Genomic DNA, 23,758 nt, shown 5'->3' with positions numbered 1-23,758 from the left:
CCCCCCGGCCCTCTCAACCTTACCCCAGTTCTCAGGAAGAAAAGAGGTGCAGCCAAGAGGTTAGGGAGCAAGGTTAGTAGGAGCAGGGTTAATGAGATGTGACCAGGTCTAAGGCAAAAGCAAGAGTGAGAAACAAAATGGAGAAAAAGTCTTTCTTCTTCCCAGAGTTCTCAGCGTAACTGTGAGAGAAGTAGACACAATTGTTTTTCATTTCACTGCCCGTTATCTAGTTCTGTTACCAAAACATTCTAGCTTGCTTCAAACTAGCACAATCCACCCCTTGTCTACTTCGCTCAGAGTATCGCTGAGAATTATCCAATCTAATCTAAACCAATATTTACAATAAACCAATATATACAAGTTCAGTTCACACTTCAATCAGATGTAGGTGATTCAAAAGCTCAGAACAGGGACTCCCAGATGATGTTGGGTTCGTGCTCACGTATTGTAGATTCTATTGTAGATTCTCTCAGTGTTGGGCGCCGATGTTACCTGGAACAGAAAACTCCTAACAGTTTGAATTTAAACTCTCTCAGCTAAGGTTAAATTTCTTTGTGGAATACACTGGATTTCACCATTCTCCTGCATTACCCAGTATGTATGACCAGGACCTTCAGCAGATACCACTCCTCGGACAGGTTTCCCTTCACCCGAAGGAGAAAACACCCAAACAGTTTTCCCTAACAGATTCTTCTCACGTACAACAGGAACTTTATCACCGTCTACTGTTTGGACCAAATCTGATTGTGCAGGTCCTGCTCTGTTTACTGAACCTCTACTATTTACCAACCAGGTAGCTTGTGCTAAATGTTTGTCCCAGTTTTTCAGAGTTCCACCCCCCATGGCTTTTAGGGTGGTTTTCAGCAAACCATTGTAGCGTTCAATCTTCCCTGAAGCTGGTGCATAGTAGGGTATGTGATAGATCCATTCAATACCATGCTCTTTGGCCCAATTTTTCACAAGATTGTTCTTGAAATGAGTACCATTGTCTGACTCGATTCTTTCTGGAGTTCCATGTCTCCACAAGATTTGTCTCTCCAAACCAACAATGGTGTTACGTGCAGTAGCATGTGGAACTGGATAGGTTTCCAACCATCCAGTGCTGGCTTCTACCATCGTTAGCACATACTGCTTGCCAGAACGAGATCGAGGTAAAGTGATGTAGTCAATCTGCCAGGCTTCACCATACTTGTACTTTGACCATCTCTCACCATACCATAAGGGCTTGATTCGCTTAGCCTGCTTAATAGCAGCACAAATGTCGCAGTCATAGATGACTTGGGTGATAGCGTCCATGGACAAGTCAATTGACCTATCACGAGCCCATCGGTATGTTCCATCTCTGCCTTGATGTCCAGATGAGTCATGGGCCCACCGAGCTAAGAACAGCTCACCTCGGTGTTTCCAATCAAGGTCAATGTCAAGTTCAGAGTTGGTATCAGCTTGAGCAATCTTAGCAGCTTGATCTGCCTTCTGGTTATGTTGATGTTCCTCAGTTGCTCTGCTCTTAGGCATGTGTGCATCTACGTGCCGCACCTTCACTGGAATTTTCTCCAGCCGTGCATCAATGTCCTGCCATAGATCAGCACACCAGATAGGCTTTCCTTTCCTCTGCCAACCATTCTTCTTCCAGTCCTTTAGCCAACCCCATAGAGCATTGGCTACCATCCACGAGTCGGTGTAGAGGTAAAGGATAGGCCAATTCTCACGTTCAGCCACATCAAGAGCAAGTTGAACAGCTTTTACCTCAGCGAACTGACTGGATTCTCCTTCGCCATCTTTCGTTTCGGTAACTCTCCTGGTTGGACTCCAAACCGCTGACTTCCATCTTCGCTTGTTCCCAACAAGACGACAGGAACCGTCTGTGAACAAAGCATAGTTCTTTTCCTGATCAGAGAGATCACCATAGGGAGGAGCTTCCTCAGCACGAGTTATTTTCTCCTCTGGAGGTTTGGAACAGTCTGTGCCTTCCGGCCAGTTGGTGATCACCTCCACCAGACCAGGTCGATCAAGATTACCCATTCGTGCTCGTTGGGTTATCAAAGCCATCCATTTAGACCAGGTTGCATCTGTGGCATGATGTGGTGATGAACCTTTGCCCTTGAACATCCAGTTAAGAACTGGCAGTCTAGGAGCTAAAAGCAATTGTGACTCAGTTCCAATCACTTCAGAAGCTGCTTTCACTCCCTCATAGGCTGCTAGAATCTCTTTCTCAGTTGCAGTGTAATTTGTCTCTGAACCTCTGTAACAACGTCCCCAGAAACCAAGTGGACGACCACGTGTCTCATTTGGAGCTCTCTGCCAGAGACTCCAAGTTGGACCATTGTCACTGGCAGCCGTGTACAGAATGTTTTTAATGTCCGGACCAGATCTCACAGGTCCCAGGCCCACTGCATGAACTATTTCTCGCTTAATTTGATCAAAGGCTGCTTGTTGTTCAGGTCCCCACTCGAAATTGTTTCTCTTACGAGTCACATCATGCAGAGGTTTGACAATCTGACTGAAACCAGGAATGTGTAGTCTCCAAAATCCCACCACACCAAGGAAAGAAAGTGTGTCCTTCTTACTGGTGGGAACAGCCATGGTGGAGACTTTGTTAATCACATCCTGAGGAATGTAACGGCGACCATCCTGCCATCGCACTCCCAGAAACTGAATTTCTCTGGCAGGTCCTTTGACCTTGTCTCTCTTAATGGCAAAACCTGCTTGCAACAGAATGTCAATGATTTTGTTACCTTTCTCGAAGACTTCCTCAGCAGTTTGGCCCCACACAATGATGTCGTCGATGTACTGGATGTGCTCTGGAGCTTTACCTTTCTCCAGTGCATTGTGGATGACTGAGTGACAGATGGTTGAGCTGTGTTTCCACCCCTGAGGCAAACGGTTGAACTGGTACTGGATTCCTCTCCAGGTGAATGCAAACTGAGGCCTGCACTCCTTTGCTATGGGAATAGAGAAGAAAGCATTAGCAATGTCTATGGTTGCATACCATTTAGCCTCCTTCGATTCCAGCTCGTACTGGAGTTCCAGCATGTCCGGCACAGCTGCACTCATGGGTGGTGTCACCTCGTTGAGGGCACGAAAGTCAACTGTCAGTCTCCAGTCGCCCGTAGGTTTGCGCACAGGCCAGATGGGACTGTTGAAAGGTGAATGAGCTTTCTCGATGACAGCCTGACTCTCCAATTGACGAATCAGCTGATGAATGGGCAACAAAGAGTCACGGTTAGTTCTGTACTGCCTATGATGAACAGTTTGAGTTGCAATTGGCACTTCCAGGTCCTCTATGTCATGATGTCCCACAACTGCAGATTCATCAGAAAGTTCAGGCCTAACAGACAACTTCAATTTATCATCCTCAATCTCTACAGATGCTATTCCAAAAGCCCATTTATGACCCTTAGGATCTTTGAAACAACCTTGTCTCAAAAAGTCAATTCCCAAAATGCAAGGCGCATCAGGACCAGTTACAATAGTATGTGTCTTCCACTCTTTACCAGTTAAACTGATCTCAGCCTGTACCTTAGTTAACTCTTGAGATCCACCAGTGATTCCAAAGATAGAAATGGACTCTGTCCCTTTACAATTTGATGGCAATAAAGTACACTGAGCACCTGTGTCAACTAAAGCCCTGTATTTCCGAACTCTTGAACTGCCAGGCCACCTAATGAATACATTCCAATAGATTCGGTTCTCTCCACTATCCCTTTCCTCCTCTTCCTCCTGTTGTTCTGGTGGTGCCTGGCCTAACACAATCTTCCTCATAGCATTCCTAAACTCATGGGAACCATCCTCTCTCTTAGCAGCTAACCTCACAGCACTCCTCTCACTTGAGTATTGTTGTCTCAGCACATCTACAAGGTCTCGCAGACTAACTGCCTCCTCTTCCTCCTCTTGCTGCTGATCACCAGAGGTCCCCTGTCTTACATCCTCCTGCGAACCACTCTTTGTCTTAGCTTTTGCCTTAGCAGGTGCCAGAAGGGCCTGAGCAGCAACAGACTTGGATGTGTCTGCTGGAGGATTTGAATCTTTAGGAGTCTGACCTGAAGGGTTTGAATCCTTAGGGGTCTGACCTGGAGCATTTGAATTATTGGAGGTCTGACTTGGAGCTTGTGAGTTCAAATCTGCCTTGCTTTTAGCAGGAGGATTTTGGTTCTGGTCTGCTGGCTGGGGGTTCAAATTGGCTGAGCTGGTGTTATTAGGATTTGGACTGACTGGGCTAGCGTTACCAGCACTAGTAGTATTATTAACATTAGTGGGATTATTTGCCTGTCCTCCTGGGATGCCTGCCAATCCTGCCATGTTTTGATTGTTGCTAGGACCATTCTGATTTTGGGTACTTGCCTGTGCCCCTGAGGCTCCTGCTGAACTCTGTCTGTTATCATTATTGTTTACGTTAGTGGTGGGAACATTGGCCGTGTTCCCAGCACTTGGAGAAGGAGGGGCAGAGGCTGGCAAGGGGGAAGCCGATAACTGTGTTCCCTTGTTTTGCTGTGAAAGAGACTGCTTCTGGGACACAGAATTTTTCCTAGCTCTTACAGAAACTGGTTTTGAATTTTTAACCAATAATGCCAAAATTAATATGAATATTAAAATCATGAGGCAAATATTAAAAATTGTGAGAAGAAAAACAGTTTTACAAGAGCATGTCCCTAAACAAACAGTTGGAATTCCTGTCTTAGGCTGAATAACTCTCATTAGAGCCATATTTAAAGCAGAATTTCCATTGATTGTCACATTATTGACCAGAGCTCCTGTAATGTCCTTGGTAATATTCTCAGAGATATTAAAACCAGCATAACCAAGAATAAAATCACCCCAGCTCCAGAACATATCTGAAACCTTAGCTTTAGCCTTATTATAAGCCAGATCAATGAAATAAGCAACAATTTGGCCTTTTAACCAACTAAATGCCAAGAAAACAAAACCAGACCAGAGCAATGCACCAACCAAATACAATAGCTGCTTGATTAGCTTCATCTTAATTCCCAGAGCTAATTTCCACTCACTGAAATATCTAGCCCCACGTTGGGAAAGCCAATAAAAATGTGATGGTTTGGGGGTTACCCCGCCCCCCCACACTTTTGAATTTGCCCCAGCTAACTCAGACGGCCTCTGGGAATATAGATGAAGCAATTTATTTACAGCTAGCAGAATTTACAAGCAGCTATTTACAATATATACAGTTATATACAATTATATACAGAAATATACAATGGATAAACAATACAAAAAGCACAACTCCCCTCCCAGAAACCTGAGTCCCCAGGAGGGGCTCTCAAACCACCCCAACACCTCCCCCCGGCCCTCTCAACCTTACCCCAGTTCTCAGGAAGAAAAGAGGTGCAGCCAAGAGGTTAGGGAGCAAGGTTAGTAGGAGCAGGGTTAATGAGATGTGACCAGGTCTAAGGCAAAAGCAAGAGTGAGAAACAAAATGGAGAAAAAGTCTTTCTTCTTCCCAGAGTTCTCAGCGTAACTGTGAGAGAAGTAGACACAATTGTTTTTCATTTCACTGCCCGTTATCTAGTTCTGTTACCAAAACATTCTAGCTTGCTTCAAACTAGCACACACCCCCAGCTCCCTCAGCCTCTCTTTACAGGGCTGTGTTCCAGGCCTCTCACCAGCTTTGTCACCAAGCTGTGTGAGCTAAGCCTGGCATCAGAAGCTCTAACTGCCTGTGCTTTTTGAGAAGCATGTATGTTCCTCAGGAAAACTCTGCAGGACAACTGACATTTTTCACTCATCCCTGGCACTTCTCTTCTGGGATCATGATACAACCTCAACCTACAACCTCAAGCTACGCCAGGGGAAATTTAGGCTGGAGGTGAGGAGAAAGTTCTTCACTGAGAGAGTCATTGGACACTGGAATGGGCTGCCCGGGGAGGTGGTGGAGTCGCCGTCCCTGGGGCTGTTCAAGGCAGGATTGGACGTGGCACTTGGTGCCATGGTCTAGCCTTGAGCTCTGTGGTAAAGGGTTGGACTTGATGATCTATGAGGTCTCTTCCAACCTTGGTGATACTGTGATATTAGCTTGTAGACACTCTATAAGTGTCAGTTAACAAACCAGTTGATGCACAAGAAAATACTGTCCTGGTTCTCTTTCTTTATCAGCCATGTTGGTTCTACAGAGCCAAAAAGAAAAGAAAAGGTGCAGGAGAGGAGAGATGAAGAGAGTTAAACCAAATGGGCAACTCTATAAAGACATTGATTCACAGTTACCTGTATAGGCCAAGCTGGCAGAGGCTGCAAGAAGTCAGCTTTATAGGGATAGTTCACCATAGCCAAATTTACCCATGTTTCAGTCAGCCAATTTTTCAACAGAGCAGCATCCTGAAGATTTTTTAATGGGCTGCACAAATGAAATGTGCTGGAGAGCCACTGCAAACCTGCATCTATAGGTTAAAAAGATAATAACAGTAATAAAACATATTGTACTATTAATAAGTCAGATGTGCTGCTGCTAAATAAAAACATTTTAACTTATCATAAATAACCTGGTGAAATTATTCCATACACGTGCAAGCACAGCTCACCAAATTTTAGTCAGCACCTCTGAATAAAGGGAAATACAATCTGCATACATCAACATATGGCTATGTCACAGCTAAAATAATGCAATCAGAACAATAATGACAGCTCTACAAGACACTTGGCTTTTTTTTCATAGAAGTAACATCACAGCACATTTCTTTCAGTGATAAGAATACTCCAAACTAGCTAGCTCACAGTGTAAGGTCTAGTAATAGGTGGAGATCTTAGGATTCTCTTGGATTTGTCTTTTCACTGTTTTATCTGGTCCAAAAGTCAGCCAATTCAGCTTCCTTGATTTTAATTAACTAACTCAAACCAAGATCAGGTTGGATGAGGCCTTGAGCAACCTGTTCTAGTGGGAGGTGTCCCTGTCTATGACAGAGGGTTGGAACTGGATGATCCTTGAGGTCCCTTCCAACCTAAACCATTCTATGATTCTTTTCAGGACATTACATTTAAGTAGCAAGGGCCAGCAGGGTTTCTGGGGGGAGGGGGTTGTTTCTTTATTTAATTACTTTGTACCTTTGAGGTACAGTGATCTCATACTACATACAGTCATAGAATCATTACAGTTGGGAAAATTGCCAATCTTTCTTCACAGAAAGAGTGCTTTGGCATTGAAATAGATTGCCTGTGGAGGTAGTGGAGTCACCATCCCTGGAGATGTTTAAAAGGAGACTAGATGAGGCACTTAGTGTCATGAGAAGCCAATGGCATCCTGGCCTGCATCAGGAACAGTGTGGCCAGTAGGACAAGGGAGGTTATTCTTCCCCTGTACTCAGCACTGGTCAGGCCACACCTTGAGTACTGTGTCCAGTTCTGGGCCCCTCAATTCAAGAAAGATGTTGAGGTGCTGGAACATGTCCAGAGAAGGGCAACAAAGCTGGTGAGGGGCCTGGAACACAAATCCTATGAGGAGAGGTTAAGGGAACTGGGCCTGTTTAGCCTGGAGAAGAGGAGGCTCAGGGGTGATCTTATTACTGTCTACAACTACCTGAAGGGGCATTGTAGCCAGGTGGGGGTTGGCCTCTTCTCCCAGGCAACCAGCAATAGAACAAGGGGACACAGTCTCAAGTTGTGCCAGGGTAGGTATAGGCTGGATGTTAGGAAGAAGTTCTTCACAGAGAGAGTGATTTCCCATTGGAATGGGCTGCCCAGGGAGGTGGTGGAGGCACCGTCCCTGGGGGTGTTCAAGAAAAGACTGAATGAGGCACTCAGTGCCATGGTCTAGTTGACTGGATAGGGCTGGGTGCTAGGTTGGACTCGATGATCTTGGAGGTCTCTTCCAACCTGGTTGATTCTATGATTCTATGATTCTATGCTTTAGTTAATTAGAAAGTGTTAGGTGATAGGTTGGATCTCCAAGTTTTTTTTCCAACCTGGTTAATTCTGTGATAAGCACTGCCAAGGTCACCCTCAGCACCACATTTACAGGTCTTTTAAATACCTCCAGGGACGGTGACTCCACCATTTCCCTAAGCATTCTGCTCCAGGGTCTGACCACCCTTTCAGTGAAGAAATTTTCCCTAATACCCAACCTAAACTTTCTCTGGTGCTACTTGAGGTCATTCCTTTTTGCCCAATCAGTTGTGACCTGGGGATAAAGACAACCAATGCTTACCTCGCTATGACCTCCTTTCAGGTACTTTTAGAACTATTTAGGTCAGAAAAAGAGTGAAGATTGTCAAATCCAACTTATTTCCTAGCACTGAATCCATATGGATTGCAATTTTTTTTTGGAGTAGGAAATTTTTAGCTTACTTTGTCAGAAACAATAAGAAGCCTTGAGGTTCTGGAGTTAGCCCCTGTCTGACCTCAGGGATGTTTGGACCTGGATTTTGAACTACAGCAGGTCTGAACAAAACTTGTGATCCAACAAAGCAGTCTTTTAAAATACAATCCTAATCTCACTTTGCAGTTTTCAGAACGATATAGTTCCAAAAGCCAAATGCATCCCTGGGGAAAAGCTGTAACACCAGCTTGATAAATTTTATACAGTCACAACAGAATCCTGAACTTTATGACCCTTCAGAAAGACTATTGGTGAGGTCTTACCTGTTGTAGAAAGGTGGCTAATGGCATTCCAGGATTTCCTGATGCTTTCTGCACACCCCTTCCCACCCATTTTGTAATTATTAGTCACTACACTAAAAAAATTGCCACATGGAACCAAATCACCAAACTGCCAGATCGGGGCAGAGGCTGCCAGAGCTCTGCAAAGAGAAGCAAAAAAGACCTTGAAACCTGCAAAGAGAACTTGTATTTTTCTGGTCAATACCCTCCCCACAGCCACTGTGTAAGTAACATTTATAATTCCACTTGCTCACTAAAAGTGGAATTACAGAAGAGACACTGTTTGCCTAATAGAGGCAAATGTAGGTCAGCAGGTATTGAATGCTGTGTACTTTTAAAGCTATTTGTTAGTTTTGTCAAAACAATTATTATTAACATTGACTTTGCACCTAGTTTGGTTTTCTTAGGCTCATGGGACTTCCTATCATAGAACCAACCAGGTTGGGAGAGATCTCCAAGCTCATCCAGTTCAACCTAGCACCCAGCCCTGGCCAATCAACTAGACCATGGCACTAAGTGCCTCAGCCAGGCTTTGCTTGAAAACCTACAGGGACAGTGACTCCACCACCTCCCTGGGCAGCCCATTCCAATGCCAATCACTCTCTCTGGGAAGAACTTCTAACATCCAGCCTAGACCTCCCCTGGCACAACTTGAGACTGTGTCCCCTTGTTCTGTTGCTGGTTGCCTGGCAGAAAACACCAACCCCACCTGGCTACAGCCTCCCTTCAGGTAGTTGTAGACAGCAATGAGGCCACCCCTGAGCCTCCTCTTCTCCAGGCTGCACACCCCCAGCTCCCTCAGCCTCTCCTCACAGGGCTGTGTTCAGGCCCCTCACCAGCTTTGTTGCCCTTCTCTGGACACATTCCAGTATCTCAACATGTCTCTCGAATAGAGGAGCCCAGAGCTGGACACAGCAGACAGGTCCTCATGCTCTTCAGTGCTTCTGGGAAAGAACAGAAATTTCCTTATCTTTATCTACTACAGAGTACATTTTTGTGGGCAGGGGCTCTCCTCAGTTGAGTTTGCCTAATGTCTATTGCACAATGCCAAAGTCCTCAACTATCCATACTACTGCAAAACTATTTGTGCTAGTTTGAAGCTAGCTAGAATGTTTTGGTGAGAAGAATTAGATTACAGGCTGTGAGAACAAAACAATGGTGATGTCTACTTCACTCATAGGCTTGCTGTGTAAGCACAAGAACACAAACACAGGTAACAGAGTTGCTCTCTGGGCTTTGTGGGCTGCATTTCTCTCTCTAACCTAACCTGTCATCTTTGTGACTAACCCACTTGCTTCCTAATCCCCTGGCTGACTCTCAAATCTACCTTAAACATAAGGCAAGATCTTGGGTAAGGTTGAGGGGTGGGAGGAAATGTGGAGGGGAGGTTGAGAGCCCCTCCTGGGGACTCAGGTGTCTGGGAGGGCTGTTGTGTTTCTGTATTACCTTTTAACTTGTATATTTCTGTCTATAGCTGTATATACTGTGAATATCTGCTTGCATATTCTGCTAAGCTGTAAATATCAAGCTTCATTCAATTTCCAGAGCTGCTGAGTCCAGTCTGGGTGATTTCCAAAGTGGGAGGTGGAGGCAGGTAATATCCAAACTGTCACACTATTCCACATGTTTAAAAGGTTGGAAGTCTTGGGCACTACCATAAACACATCAGTAAACACAAAGCAGACATTCAGACTTGCTTTGTTCATTATGGGTGATAGGTTGGACTTGATGATCTCAAAGGTCTTTTCCAACCTCATTAATTGTGTGATTAGTATTCATTCTCACCCAGCAGCTAGGTCAGTCACAGTATCACAGTATCACCAAGGTTGGAAGAGACCTCATAGATCATCAAGTCCAGTCCCACTAGACATTATAAAAGCTCAAATCAAGAGAGCCCTGGCCTACAGAAATCTACTCTCTTACTAGCAGATAAAGGCAGGGAAATGACAATTCTTGTTTCTCAGAAGCACTGAAGAGAGTAAAGACCTACCTCAAGTCACTAGAAAGTCTGGTGACCCTAAAAAACACCAACCCAACCAAACAAAAAAACCACACTACAACCTAGGTGCAAAGTTGTCACCCATAATAATTATTCTTACAAAACTAACAAGTAGCTCTGAAAATACACACCATACAGTACCTGCTGACCTACAGCTGCCTTTGAGCCAAACAGTGCCTCTCCCCCAACTCAAGGTAGCTTAATTCCTTCCAGTAGTGAAGAGTTCAAGCCAGCTCGAGTTATAAATATTGCAGCACTGGGAGAAGTGCAATAGCACAGAAGTAACAAACATCCTGCTCCAGCAAAGCAGACAGCTACTCACCCAACTACCATATGGGGGTACTTCATCCTAAACCAGGCTGCAAGCATTCCTCCATAAGATCCTCCTATAGCTATGACAGGACTGTAACGGGCTCCTGCAATGGTCGTCTTTAAGTACTGAATGAGTACTGCAAAGTCAGCCAGAGCCTGTTCTGAGGTCAGGTAGTTCAGATGCTTGGAATCCTGAGACAAAGAAAGCAGGTTATATATAGGATGGAAATCATTTCCAGCAGCAATCTTTCTGCTCCCCACAGCAGCCAGGAAATTGTAAATCCAAGCCTGAAAACAAGTTAAATATTCCTTACAGCTGTCCCACAAAGTGCTAGAAAATCTTGGATACTATTTTTTTTTATCCTAAAATTGGTAAAGATAGGATTGTTGTGTGCTTGTGCTAGTTTGAGCCTAGCTGGGATAGTTTGGTGAGAAGAATTAGACTATAGGCTGTGAAAAGGAAACAGTGGTAATGTCTACTTCACTCGTAGGCTTGCTGAGATGTATAAGAACAAGAACACAAACATAGATAAGGTAGTTGTTTGCTCTCTGTCTTTGGGGCTGCACTGCTCTCTCTCTAACCTAACCTGCTGTCTGTGTGACTAATCCATCTGCTTCCTAACTCCCCTGGCTGACCCTCCAAACTCACCTTGCACATAAGGCAAAGCCTGGGGTAAGGTAGAGGGGTGGGAAGAAGGTGGAAGGGTGGTTGGGAGCCCCTCCTGGGGACTCTGGTTTCTGGGAGGGGAGTGGCATTTCTGTATTACTTTTTACAATATACAATGATAGCAATAAATGCTATTATAGAGATGGCCAAGTTACAGACACACCTTTAAGAGAATACTGGGCAGGCAGAGTACTACTGATACTGGAGTGTGTCCAGAGAAGGGTGACAAAGCTGGTGAGAGGCCTGGAACACAAACCCTATGAGGAGAGGCTGAGGGAGCTGGGGGTGTTTAGCCTGGAGAAGAGGAGGCTCAGGGGTGACTATAGCTGTATAGATTGTAAATACCTGCTTGTATATTGTGCTAAGCTGTAAGTATAAAGCTCTATTCTAATTTCCAACTCGGCTGAGTCTAGTCTGAGTGATTTTCTTAAGTGTGGGGGGGCAGGTAACATCCAAACCATCACAGTGCTTCTAGCACATTTATACCTAACTCAGCCTATCAGTCACTGCACTGGCAAAAATCACAACAGGCAGAATTATGCTTGAGTAGAACACATTTAAGGAAGATAAAAGGGACTTACACTGAAAGACTCATTCCCAAAGGGCAAAGATTCTCCATAGTATCTGTGTTCAGCAAATACTAACATGGCATTAAGGTCTTCAGCCACATCCCACATAAAACCCTGGTTGGAAGAAAACAGACATTTAAATTGAATCAATTATTTTCTAAGTCTCTGCTTTCAGACTAGTGTGGCTTTACTCTTATTCTTCAACCAGAAAGACACACCTATCAAAACACAACTAGAAAGAGAGAGGATTTCTTTTTAAAGCATGACTGATATACAAACCCACACAAGACACATATCCACACAGACAGGGACAGCACAAAGAAAAGTTTATTTTAATGCTGACTAACATGAAGCAGTACTGTTTAGTGAATACATATGGACAATCCTGCCAGAATTCTTCTGCAATCAGCTTAATGTATGGGAAATGAAAAACTCCACAAGAGAAAAACATGCATTTGTTAGGACTGCAGAACAGAAACAGCAACATTTGTTGGGCAACAAAAAAATAATGTAGGGTACTGCAATAGACTATTTTCAACTCATAAATAAGTACAAGTTGTTATTACTTGTTGACAAGAGAGCCAGTGGCATCCTGGCCTGCATCAGCAATGGTGTGGTCAGCAGGAGCAGGGAGGTCATTCTGCCCCTGTACTCTGCACTGGTTAGACCACACCTTGAGGTTCAAGGTGTTCAGTTCTGGGCCCCCCAGTTTAGGAGGGTCATTGAGATGCTTGAGTGTGTCCAGAGAAGGGCAACGAGGCTGGGGAGAGGCCTTGAGCACAGCCCTACGAGGAGAGGCTGAGGGAGCTGGGATTGGTTAGCCTGGAGAAGAGGAGGCTCAGGGGTGACCTTATTGCTGTCTACAACTACCTGAGGGGTGGTTGTGGCCAGGAGGAGGTTGCTCTCTTCTCTCAGGTGGCCAGCACCAGAACGAGAGGACACAGCCTCAGGCTACGCCAGGGGAGATTTAGGCTGGAGGTGAGGAGAAAGTTCTTCCCTGAGAGAGTCATTGGACACTGGAATGGGCTGCCCGGGGAGGTGGTGGAGTCGCCGTCCCTGGGGCTGTTCAAGGCAGGACTGGAGGTGGCACTTGGTGCCATGGTCTGGCCTTGAGCTCTGTGGTAAAGGGTTGGACTTGATGATTTGTGAGGTCTTCTCCAACCTTGTTGATACTGTGATACTGTGACAGCAGCTTGTTAGCATCTAGTTATGGAAACAGGCAGACCGAGATCACCTGCTGACAGAACAAAGTGTGTAGGCAGCTCTTGGTTGCTTTCAGCTCAGCACATGCCACCTCCTGTTGCATTACTGGACTTTGTATTGAGGTGGCTGAAAAATATCTGCCCACTTCATTCTGCATTTATAACAGTCAGGGAAGTAAAAACTTCCACAGATCTTGTCAGAGAACAAGAATCATCTCGCTTTCGTTCCCAGCCCCCTTCATTTCACTTTGTTAAAGGAAAACCAAAAACCCAAAGAAAGAAAACAAACCACCCCAACTCACAAACCAACCAAAAACCCACACACCAAAAAATCCTCCCATTTCACTTGGAGAATCTAAAGTACTGGGTTGAGTGTAATAAGGTCTACATTTTCTTTGTTTTGCGTGCTTCCTCTAAAAATTTCTTCACTATTATATGAAGTTAAAACAACTGCATCCTTTTGATTTCTATTGGATTCAAATAGAATCATAGAATCAACCAGGTTGGAAGAGATCTCCAAGATTATCCAGTCCAACCTAGCACCCAGCCCTAGCCAGTCAACTAGACCATGGCACTAAGTGCCTCAGCCAGGCTTTTTTTGAACACTCCTAGGGAGAGTGACTCCACCACCTCCCTGTGTAGCCCATTCCAATGCCAATCACTCTCTCTGGCAACAACTTTCTCCTAACATCCAGCTTAGACCTCCCTCAGCACAACTTGAGACTGTGTCCTCTTGTTCTGTTGCTGGTTGCCTGGCAGAAGATACCACCTCCCACCTGGCTACAACCTTCCTTCAGGTAGTTGTAGATAGCAATAAGGTCACCCCTGAGCCTCCTCTTCTCCAGGCTAAACACCCCCACCCCAGCTCCCTCAGCCTCTCCTCATAGGGTTTGTGTTCCAGGCCCCTCACCAGCTTTGTCACCCTTCTCTGGACATGTTCCAGCACCTCAACATCTCTCTTGAATTGAGGAGCCCAGAACTAGACACAGCACTCAAGGTGTGGCCTGACCAGTGCTGAGTACAGGGGCAGAATAACCTCCCTTGTCCTGTGCCTGATACAGGCCAGAATGCCATTGGCTCTCTTGGCCACCTGGGCACACTGCTGGCTCATCTTCAGCTACTCTCTACCAGTACCCCCAGGTCCCTTTCCTCCTGGCTGCTCTGCAGCCACTCTGTCCCCAGCCTGTAGCGCTGCTTGGGGTTGTTGTGGCCAAAGAGCAGAAGCCTGCACTTGGCCTTGTTCAATCTCATCCCATTGGCCTCTGCCCACCTATCCAGCCTGTCCAGGTCCCTCTGCAAGGCTCTCCTACCCTCCAACAGATCCACACCTGCTCCTAGCTTGGTGTCATCTGCAAACTTACTGCTGCTGGACCCAATCCCCTCGTCCAGATCATCAGTAAAGATACTGAACAGGACTGGGCCCAGCACTGATCTTGGGGAACACCACTAGTGACAGCTGCCAACTGCATGTGGCACCATTCACCACCACTCTGTGGGCTCTGCCATCCAGCCAGTTCTTGATCCAGCACAGGACCCTGGATCCCCCAAAACATTTCTTGTGCATCCTCTTCCTCCTATAACAATCCTAACAACCATTACAAACTGCTCTTTCAAGTGATATTCTGACAGCGTCTCCTTGTTCTTCCTTATTATTTTCAGTGCACCACTGCTGGAAAGAAGGACTACAATGATCCTTTATCTACACACCGTATTGTTGCAGAACCAAGTGATATCTCCTTCATTGCCTGTATAAAACAATATTGGTCCATTGTCTTTCTTCCAGTGCTGGTCTGCGATGAGATAGCGCTGCTGGAACGTAAGATTCTCGTCAAACCCAAAGTGATCAACCTGTAAGAACAAGGAACAACAACACGGTCAGAAAGGTAATACTGAACCCAGAGTACACTGCAAGTGGTGACAGCCACTTTGCAGATGAAGTATAGAAAAGAAAATTTTAAAAAGGCAAAAAAAAGGTTTTACTAAGGTGAAAATAGAGACAGTGAAATTATCTATAGTCTAAATACATCAAAACTCTTCTGTTTTACAAAGAGAAAGTGACAAATTATAGGTGTGTATGCTGAAGGAGAAATGTTATTTTCAGCTATTAAAAATAATACCCATAACCTTTTTATAGGAGAATCATAGAATTAATCAGGTTGGAAGAGACCTCCAAGATCATCCAGTCCAACCTAGCACCCAGCCCTATCCAATCAACTAGACCATGGCACTAAGTGCCTCATCCAGTCTTTTCTTGAAGACCCCCAGGGACGGTGCCTCCACCACCTCCCTGGGCAGCCCATTCCAATGCCAATCACTCTCTCTGTGAAGAACTTCTTCCCAATATCCAGCCTAGACCTACCCCGGCACAACTTGAGACTGTGTCCCCTTGTTCTATTGCTGGTTGCCTGGGAGAAGAGGCCACCCCCCACCTGGCTACAATGCCCCTTCAGGGAGTTGTAGACAGTCTAAATATATTTAGGAAATCAGACACCTCTGAGGGTTGATGAAGAATCTGATGTACCCTAACTGTACCATCACGTAAAAGGAGTCACTGTACTGCACTGTTTTGAGTCTTAGAAAATGCCTCATTACCATAGAATCAACCAGGTTGGAAAAGACCTCCAAGATCATAGAATCAACTAGGTTGGAAGAGACCTCCAAGATCATCCAGTCCAACCTAGCACCCAGCCCTATTCAATCAATAAGACCATGGCACTAAGTACCCCATCCAGGCTTTTTTTCAACACCTCCAGGGACAGTGACTCAAAACTCCAACAAACAAAACCCCACACCTTCTAACACCTTTTCCTTCTCCTTTCAACATAAGATAGAGACTTAAACAGAAAGTGGCTTTGTTTTTAATTCTTAGAAAATATTCATTCTCCACAGTTGTGCTATTGATGGATTTTTCAGCTAGTTTGGAGTGCTTCTGCTTCTTCTTCTCTCCTTGCAGTTTTCACTACTCTGCATGCCCTCCCCAGTTCTTTCCACTGCCGTACAAGTATTGCAGTGCTCTGCACACCACATAACCCAAGCCCCACAGGGGTAGCTTTATTGTCCCATTAGAAATTTCATTTCAATTCCTAAGGTCATTTTTTCAGCTTTATTCACACTGCTTTGTACGTTCTATGACCCTTCCCCAAGCATCCATCCATCTACCCCAGAATTTGTATCCATTTCTTTCCCATAGCTTCCTGCATGGGCATAATCTCACCCTGGAAAACCCAGACAGGCTCTTCCTATTAAATATTAAAGAAAACATCAACCACAAAACTACTCCAGAAGAGCTGTGCTGCTTCACTATCATGTGTTCACAAATCATCATTACTTTAACTCATCATCTTGAGATGATTTATAGCTTCCCAATTTTGACTTCTGTCAGCACAAAGCATCATCTTTGCCTTCCGTGGTTTCACGTTGGTGGTAACAGCCTGACATCTGCTGGCTCGAACATCTCTGCTCACCCATCTGCCTTTACGCCAGCAACTCTGCCAAATGCCTCAGATGCTCTTTCACATGTCCTGTTCTGGGAGTGTCCTCAAGTTAAGGCTGAACTGCAGCAAACTGCACACAAATCCAAGCAATAGCTGTTAATCTAGTGACCTAACTGCCAGGCAGATTCCTCCAGCAATTCAGGAAAGCCTAACTCTTGACCTGCAGGATGCAGCTACTTCACACCACATACTTCTATTTGCTTTGGGTCAAAGACAAAGCAATAATTTAAGAGTATAATCTGCTGCAATTTGTCTTCCAAACGCTCTCAAAGCTTACTAGCTCTTGGACTGAAGTGAGAGGACAGTTGTGGCACAACTCTGCCAGCAGGAGCAGTTGAAGATCTGTGCATGGTCTTGACAGACATCTTCATCCTGAGTCAATTCACTTCAGTGACTGTTTGCAGACCAAAACACAACTAATTTATGTATGTTCTACAGTTTTACTCAGTGGGACCACTTCCCACTTATTGTTAAGTAGGAGGTTCTGTATCATGCACATAGTTAAGAGCACTTCCACTGAATTCAAGTGGTGTCTTATGTTGGGCTTATTTCACACTGACAACTCACCTGTTCTTTTTTCCTTTGCACAGTTACTGTTAATTTCACTTTCTAAATCAAGCATAATGAAAAGTGACTAGATGTAGCAAGACAGAACAAGATAAGCAACTGAAAAAAACCTTTCATAGAATCAACCAGGTTGGAAGAGACCTCCAAGATCATCCAGTCCAACCTAGCACCCAGCCCTAGCCAGTCAACTAAATCATGGCAATAAGTGCCTCATCCCTGTTAGACCTTCAAACAAGCAGAGAGAAAGATTAGATAAGGTATAAACTCTAACACTGTCAGAAAGTTCAACTGGTACATCTCTTGTTTCAAGTCTCTGGGTTGAAGGGACAAGCATCTTTTCCTGTTTAACTTTTCTGGTCAGGCTGCTAGCCAGAGATAGGGAAAAACAGGTTGATATGCTCTGTCTTCTATGGAATTGTCTAAAATTAAACATTCAGCTTCAACACTTGATTCTGCATCCTTCCTGCCTGTAGCCACAGTGCCAGCTACAAGAATAAACCCCAAAAAGTATTCAGATTTCCTGGACTACACAGATCTGTACCGAAATCTTCTCAGTGAAGGCAGCTTAACATGCAACAGACAAAACACACACAGAGGTGAAAGAGAAACACTTTAAAATTCAGAGCAGTTTCATGGATAAGCATTCTTCTGCCACCAGGCTGAGGTTCCTCAATGGAGTACAGCAATAGTCTAATGTGAATGTATTTTCCCAAGTGATGGCTAATTTTCTTTAGAGATGATTTCACATGTGATACTGTGTGATCTGTCAGTCTACTCCTACAAAACAAACCTCAAAGTTCCAATGCTCAAGGAAGTGTTCTTCTCAACAAAGAGAGGAAGAAAACCACAGTAACCACATTAATCAAAGGGCCATCTTGACTCTAAGCCATGACTGATGGCACTATATGACCCTTACAGCATGTCCTTCTCTTCCATTTCTCTCTTAATCTGTAAAATGTTGATAGCCTTACAGCAGCTGAACTATCCCTGTTCATCATATTCGTAACACACAAACCCATGGACACGTGTGAGAACCCAGGCAGCACAGACAAGCCTTGGGTCTTCCAGGAAAAAAAATAAGTAATAAACAGCAAGTACCAATTACTCAAAGAGCAGGAGATCCTTTACTGCTAGATGATGGGATGAGATTTAACAAGGCCAAGGGCAGGGTTCTGCACTTTGGCCACAACAACCCCAAGCAGCACTACAGGCTGGGGACAGAGCGTCTGGAGAGCAGCCAGGAAGAAAGGGACCTGGGGGTGCTGGTAGATAGTAAGCTGAAGATGAGGCAGCAGTGTGCCCAGGTGGCCAAGAGAGCCAATGGCATCCTGGGCTGGATCAGGAACAGTGTGGCCAGTAGGACAAGGGAGGTTATTCTGCCCCTGTGCTCAGCACTGGTCAGGCCACACCTTGAGTGCTGTGTCCAGTTCTGGGCTCCTCAATTCAAGAGAGATGTTGAGGTACTGGAATGTGTCCAGAGAAGGGCAACAAAGCTGGTGAGAGGCCTGGAGCACAAATCCTATGAGGAGAGGCTGAGGGAGCTGGGGGTGTGCAGCCTGCAGAAGAGGAGGCTCAGGGGGAACCTCATTGCTGTCTACAACTACCTGAAGGGACATTGCAGCCAGGTGGGGGTTGGGCTCTTCTGCCAGGCAACCAGCAACAGAACAAGGGGACACAGTCTCAAGTTGTGCCAGGGGAAGTCTAGGCTGGATGTTAGGAGGAAGTTGTTGCCAGAGAGAGTGATTGGCATTGGAATGGGCTGCCCAGGGAGGTGGTGGAGGCACTGTTCCTGGAGGGGTTTCAGAAAAGCCTGGATGAGGCACTCAGTGCCATGGTCTAGTTGATTGGCTAGGGCTGGGTGCTAGGTTGGACTGGATGATCTTGGAGGTCTCTTCCAACCTGTCTGATTCTATGACTGGCTAGGGCTGGGTGCTAGTTGGGCTGGATGATCTTGGAGGCCTCTTCCAACCTGGTTGATTGTATGATGGGGCTTTGCATCTCTTAACTTCTCTTTCCAAGGCTAAGACACACAACATGAGTATAAAAAAAAAAATCATGTTTGTAAAGCAGACAGAGAACAAGAGAAATGCCATAACAGCTGGTTATTGCCAAGATATTTAAAGAAATTCTGAATCCAGAACATCAAAACACAGTTTGGAGGTGTCTCAAGGAGTATCCTGTCACAAGAGAAAAAACTGTTTGAAAAGGTACCATGTCACAGGAAAGCAGCACCAGCATCAGCATAAAGTTGTGAAGGAAGAGGTTTGGACACAAAAGGAAAGTTGTGGGTCAAGAACAGCAGAGGGAGCTGTCGTGTAGCCAAACTGCGCTGCAGGAACAGGGCTCCCAGGGCTGCAACAGGGCTCTCACTCAACCAGTGCTTTCTGTCACCATCCTTTACACAAGTGTCGTCATTTAAAGAATCATAGAATCAGCCAGGCTGCAAGAGACCTCCAAGATCATCCAGTCCAACCAAGCACCCAGCCCTAGCCAGTCAACCAGACCATGGCACTAAGTGCCTCAGCCAGGCTTGGCTTCAACACCTCCAGGCACACCAACTCCACCACCTCCCTGGGCAGCCCATTCCAATGCCAATCACTCTCTCTGCCAACAATTTCCTCCTAACATCCAGCCCATACCTGCCTTGGCACAAGTTGAGACTGTGTCCCCTTGCTCTGTTGCTGCTTGCCTGGGAGCAGACCTGGCTACAGCCAGAGCAGACAGAATAATTTCACTGCCCTCACCAGAGTCCAGCAAGATGCTCTCGGTGAATTGGAAAGGATCACAGAATTCTATTTGAAAAGGGAGATACAGTAAAATTACAGAGCATATACAGGACACACGACAACCCCCTCAAACCTTCCCCCAGCCCAACCCATCTACAATCCCCATGCTCCTCTGCCACCCACAAGCCCAAACAAGCCTCTGCAAGGCCATAACCAAGCCCACGTTTCCCTAGATAAGTATCTCCCACCTCAGACAGCAGGCAGGAAGAAGAAAAAAGGAGGACAAGTTGTCCTTGCTGCCAGCTGATAATGGGATAGCTAAATTATGGGGTTGATTAACAATTTACACTCTCCTGGGTCCACCCCTTGGACTCCTCTAATCCCTAGAGGATCTTTAACTCCATGGTTCCCAAACCCACAGCAAGAAGTTCATTTGCAAACAATTCCCCCCCTCCCCAAACTGTGAGTATACTTTAGCACAAAGCATCCAGATTTTTTTTGTTGGTGGTCTTATTTTTTTAGGGGTTTTAAAGTCAGATTTCATTAAAAACTTGAACCAGAAACTGTCTTCTCCACACTTAATGCTGAAGGAGGGGGACAAAAGTGATGACCTCTGGAGAAGGCTTCATGGAGACCTTACAGTAGCCTTCCAGTATCTGAAAGGGGCCCCACCAGGCAGATGGAGCCCACCTGGAGTACTGTGTGCAGTTCTGGAGCCCCCAACACAAGGAGGACATGGAACTGTTGGAGTGAGTCCAGGGGAGGGCCACAAAGATGCTCAGAGGGCTGCAGCAGCTCTGCTATGAGGACAGGCTATGAGAGTTGGAGCTCTGCAGACTGGAGAAGGCTTTGAGGAGACCTTCCAGTGTCTGAAGGGGACCTACAGGGAGGCTGGGGAGGGACTATTGGCAAGGTCTTGTAATGACAGGATGAGGAGTAATGGGTTTAAACTGGCAGAGGGGAGATTCAAACTAGATGTTAGTAAAGGTTTCTTTCCAGTGCGGGTGGTGAGACACTGGCACAGGTTACCCAGGGAGGATGTGGCTGCTTCCTCCCTGGAGGTGTTCAAGGCCAGGTTGGATTATGCCTTGAGCAACCTGCTCTAGTGGGAGGTGTCCCTGCCTATGGCAGGGGGTTGGAACTGGATGATCCTTGAGGTCCCTTCCCAACTAACCCATTCTATGACTTCTGTAAACACTCTGTTATTGCAGACCAGCAGAGCAAATGAAAAGAGCAGCTCTGTACACATCACCTAAGTGACACGTGGGGTCTGTAAAGCTATACCAGCACAGAGGAGGTTTCTGTGATTACAAATTTCCTACTTGCTGCTGACCTTCTGGCAATGACTCTGAGCAGAAGGGCCTGAGCAGCCCAGCCCAGCTCTGACGCTGGCCCTGCTCTGAGTGGGAGGCTAGGCCAGAGGACATGCAGAGCTCCCTTCCAAAGTGACAACAGAACCATGGAATCACTCAGGGTTGGAAGGGACCACAGGGATCAGCCAGTTAAAACCCCCCTGCCATGCCCAGGGACAGCCTCCCCTAGATCAGGCTGCCCACAGCCTCATCCAGCCTGGCCTTAAACACCTCCAGGCACGGAGCCTCAACCACCTCCCTGGGCAACCCATTCCAGGCTCTCACCACTCTCATGCTCCACAACTTCCTCCTCATGGCCAGTCTGAACCTACCCACCTCCAGCTTTGCTCCATTCCCCCCTAGTCTTGTCTCTCCCTGACATCCTAAAAAGTCCCTCCCCAGCTTTTCTGCAGGCCCCCTTCAGATACTGGAAGGCCACAAGAAGGTCACCTCGCAGCCTCAACAGCCCCAACTCTTTCAGTCTGTCCTCATAGCAGAGCTGCTCCAGCCCTCTGGTCATGCCAGTGGCCCTTCTCTGGACACACTCCAGCATCTCCACATCCCTCTTATAATAGGGGCACCAGAACTGGATGCAGTACTCCAGGTGGGGTCTCAGCAGAGCAGAGTAGAGGGGGAGAATCACCTCCCTGGCCCTGCTGGCCACACTTCTCCTGATGCAGCCCAGGCTCTGGTTGGCCTTCCAGGCTGCAAGTATATTCCAGGATGAATTAGGTTACATAAAGTCTTAAGCCTTCCTAAATGGGACTAGGCACAAATTTGGTTAGAATAAGAACACAATCATCAGCAGCAACACAACAGCAACATTTTACAAATGGAATTACAGTGCACATAAAACACTGACATGGAAATGGTCACTCTGGTATTAATGAGTACAAACAGAAAGGAATTAAATTTCAGGGAAACTGAGGCAGGCAGGGTGGGAATATTTTGGAGAGCTACAACTCTGAGCTAAGCAAGTGAGCAACAAAATGTCAGTTCCATGTACATTTAGTAATCTTCATGAGCCTTGTTTGATTAAGAAAAGGAATCAACTTGTATTTTCCTGCACATCTTTGAGTGTGAAGACTCAAAGTATTTGGGAAAAACACAAAAACACAACAGAGGTTGCTTAAGTATTTGGGAAAAAGCACAGAAACACAACACAGGTTGCTGAAGTATTTGGGAAAAAGACAAAAACACAACACAGGTTGGTTAAGTATTTGGGAAAAAACACAAAAACACAACACAGGTTGGTTAAGTATTGGGAAAAAACACAAAAACACAACAGAGGTTGCTTAAGTATTTGGGAAAAAACACAAAAACACAACAGAGGTAGCTTAAGTATTTGGGAAAAAACACAAAAACACAACACAGGTAGCTTAAGTATTTGGGAAAAAACACAAAAACACAACACAGGTAGCTTAAGTATTTGGGAAAAACACAAAAACACAACACAGGTTGGTTAAGTATTGGGAAAAAACACAAAAACACAACAGAGGTTGCTTAAGTATTTGGGAAAAAACACAAAAACACAACAGAGGTAGCTTAAGTATTTGGGAAAAAACACAAAAACACAACACAGGTAGCTTAAGTATTTGGGAAAAAACACAAAAACACAACACAGGTAGCTTAAGTATTTGGGAAAAACACAAAAACACAACACAGGTAGCTTAAGTATTTGGGAAAAAAACACAAAACCACAACACAGGTTGCTGAAGTATTTGGGAAAAACACAAAAACACAACAGAGGTTGGTTAAGTATTTGGGAAAAACACAAAAACACAACAGAGGTTGGTTAAGTATTTGGGAAAAACACAAAAACACAACAGAGGTTGGTTAAGTATTTGGGAAAAACACAAAAACACAACACAGGTTGCTTAAGTATTTGGGAAAAACACAAAAACACAACAGAGGTTGCTTAAGTATTTGGGAAAAACACAAAAACACAACACAGGTTGGTTAAGTATTTGGGAAAAACACAAAAACACAACAGAGGTTGGTTAAGTATTTGGGAAAAACACAAAAACACAACACAGGTTGCTTAAGTATTTGGGAAAAACACAAAAACACAACACAGGTAGCTTAAGTATTCGGGAAAAAACACAAAAACACAACACAGGTTGGTTAAGTATTTGGGAAAAACACAAAAACACAACACAGGTTGCTTAAGTATTTGGGGAAAAACACAAAAACACAACAGAGGTTGGTTAAGAGGCATCCAGCTCCAGATGGAAGCCCATAGCCATTCCCCAAAGCATGGCTGCTGAGC

The 23,758-nt window shown here is 45.3% G+C and overlaps 1 protein-coding gene across 2 annotated transcripts in view; it reads right to left on the bottom strand.

Moving 5' to 3' along the window:
* The window catches only part of PRCP (prolylcarboxypeptidase), a 58,818-nt gene that overhangs the window by 10,610 nt on the left and 24,450 nt on the right, over positions 1-23,758 (bottom strand). For both annotated transcript variants that reach the window (XM_064169577.1, XM_064169585.1), the window contains exons 2-6: positions 15,058-15,198; positions 12,161-12,262; positions 10,923-11,104; positions 8,584-8,741; positions 6,217-6,389 (exon numbers count right to left, since the gene is read on the bottom strand). In XM_064169577.1, the coding sequence (XP_064025647.1) occupies positions 6,217-6,389; positions 8,584-8,741; positions 10,923-11,104; positions 12,161-12,262; positions 15,058-15,198 (756 nt within the window). The remainder of the gene's footprint in view (positions 1-6,216; positions 6,390-8,583; positions 8,742-10,922; positions 11,105-12,160; positions 12,263-15,057; positions 15,199-23,758) is intronic.

The sequence above is a fragment of the Pogoniulus pusillus genome, chromosome 3 (genome assembly GCF_015220805.1).
Source record: "Pogoniulus pusillus isolate bPogPus1 chromosome 3, bPogPus1.pri, whole genome shotgun sequence".
NCBI lineage: Eukaryota > Metazoa > Chordata > Aves > Piciformes > Lybiidae > Pogoniulus > Pogoniulus pusillus.
The sequence above is the reverse complement of the archived record's forward strand: the minus strand, read 5'-3'. Positions and strand labels throughout refer to the sequence as shown.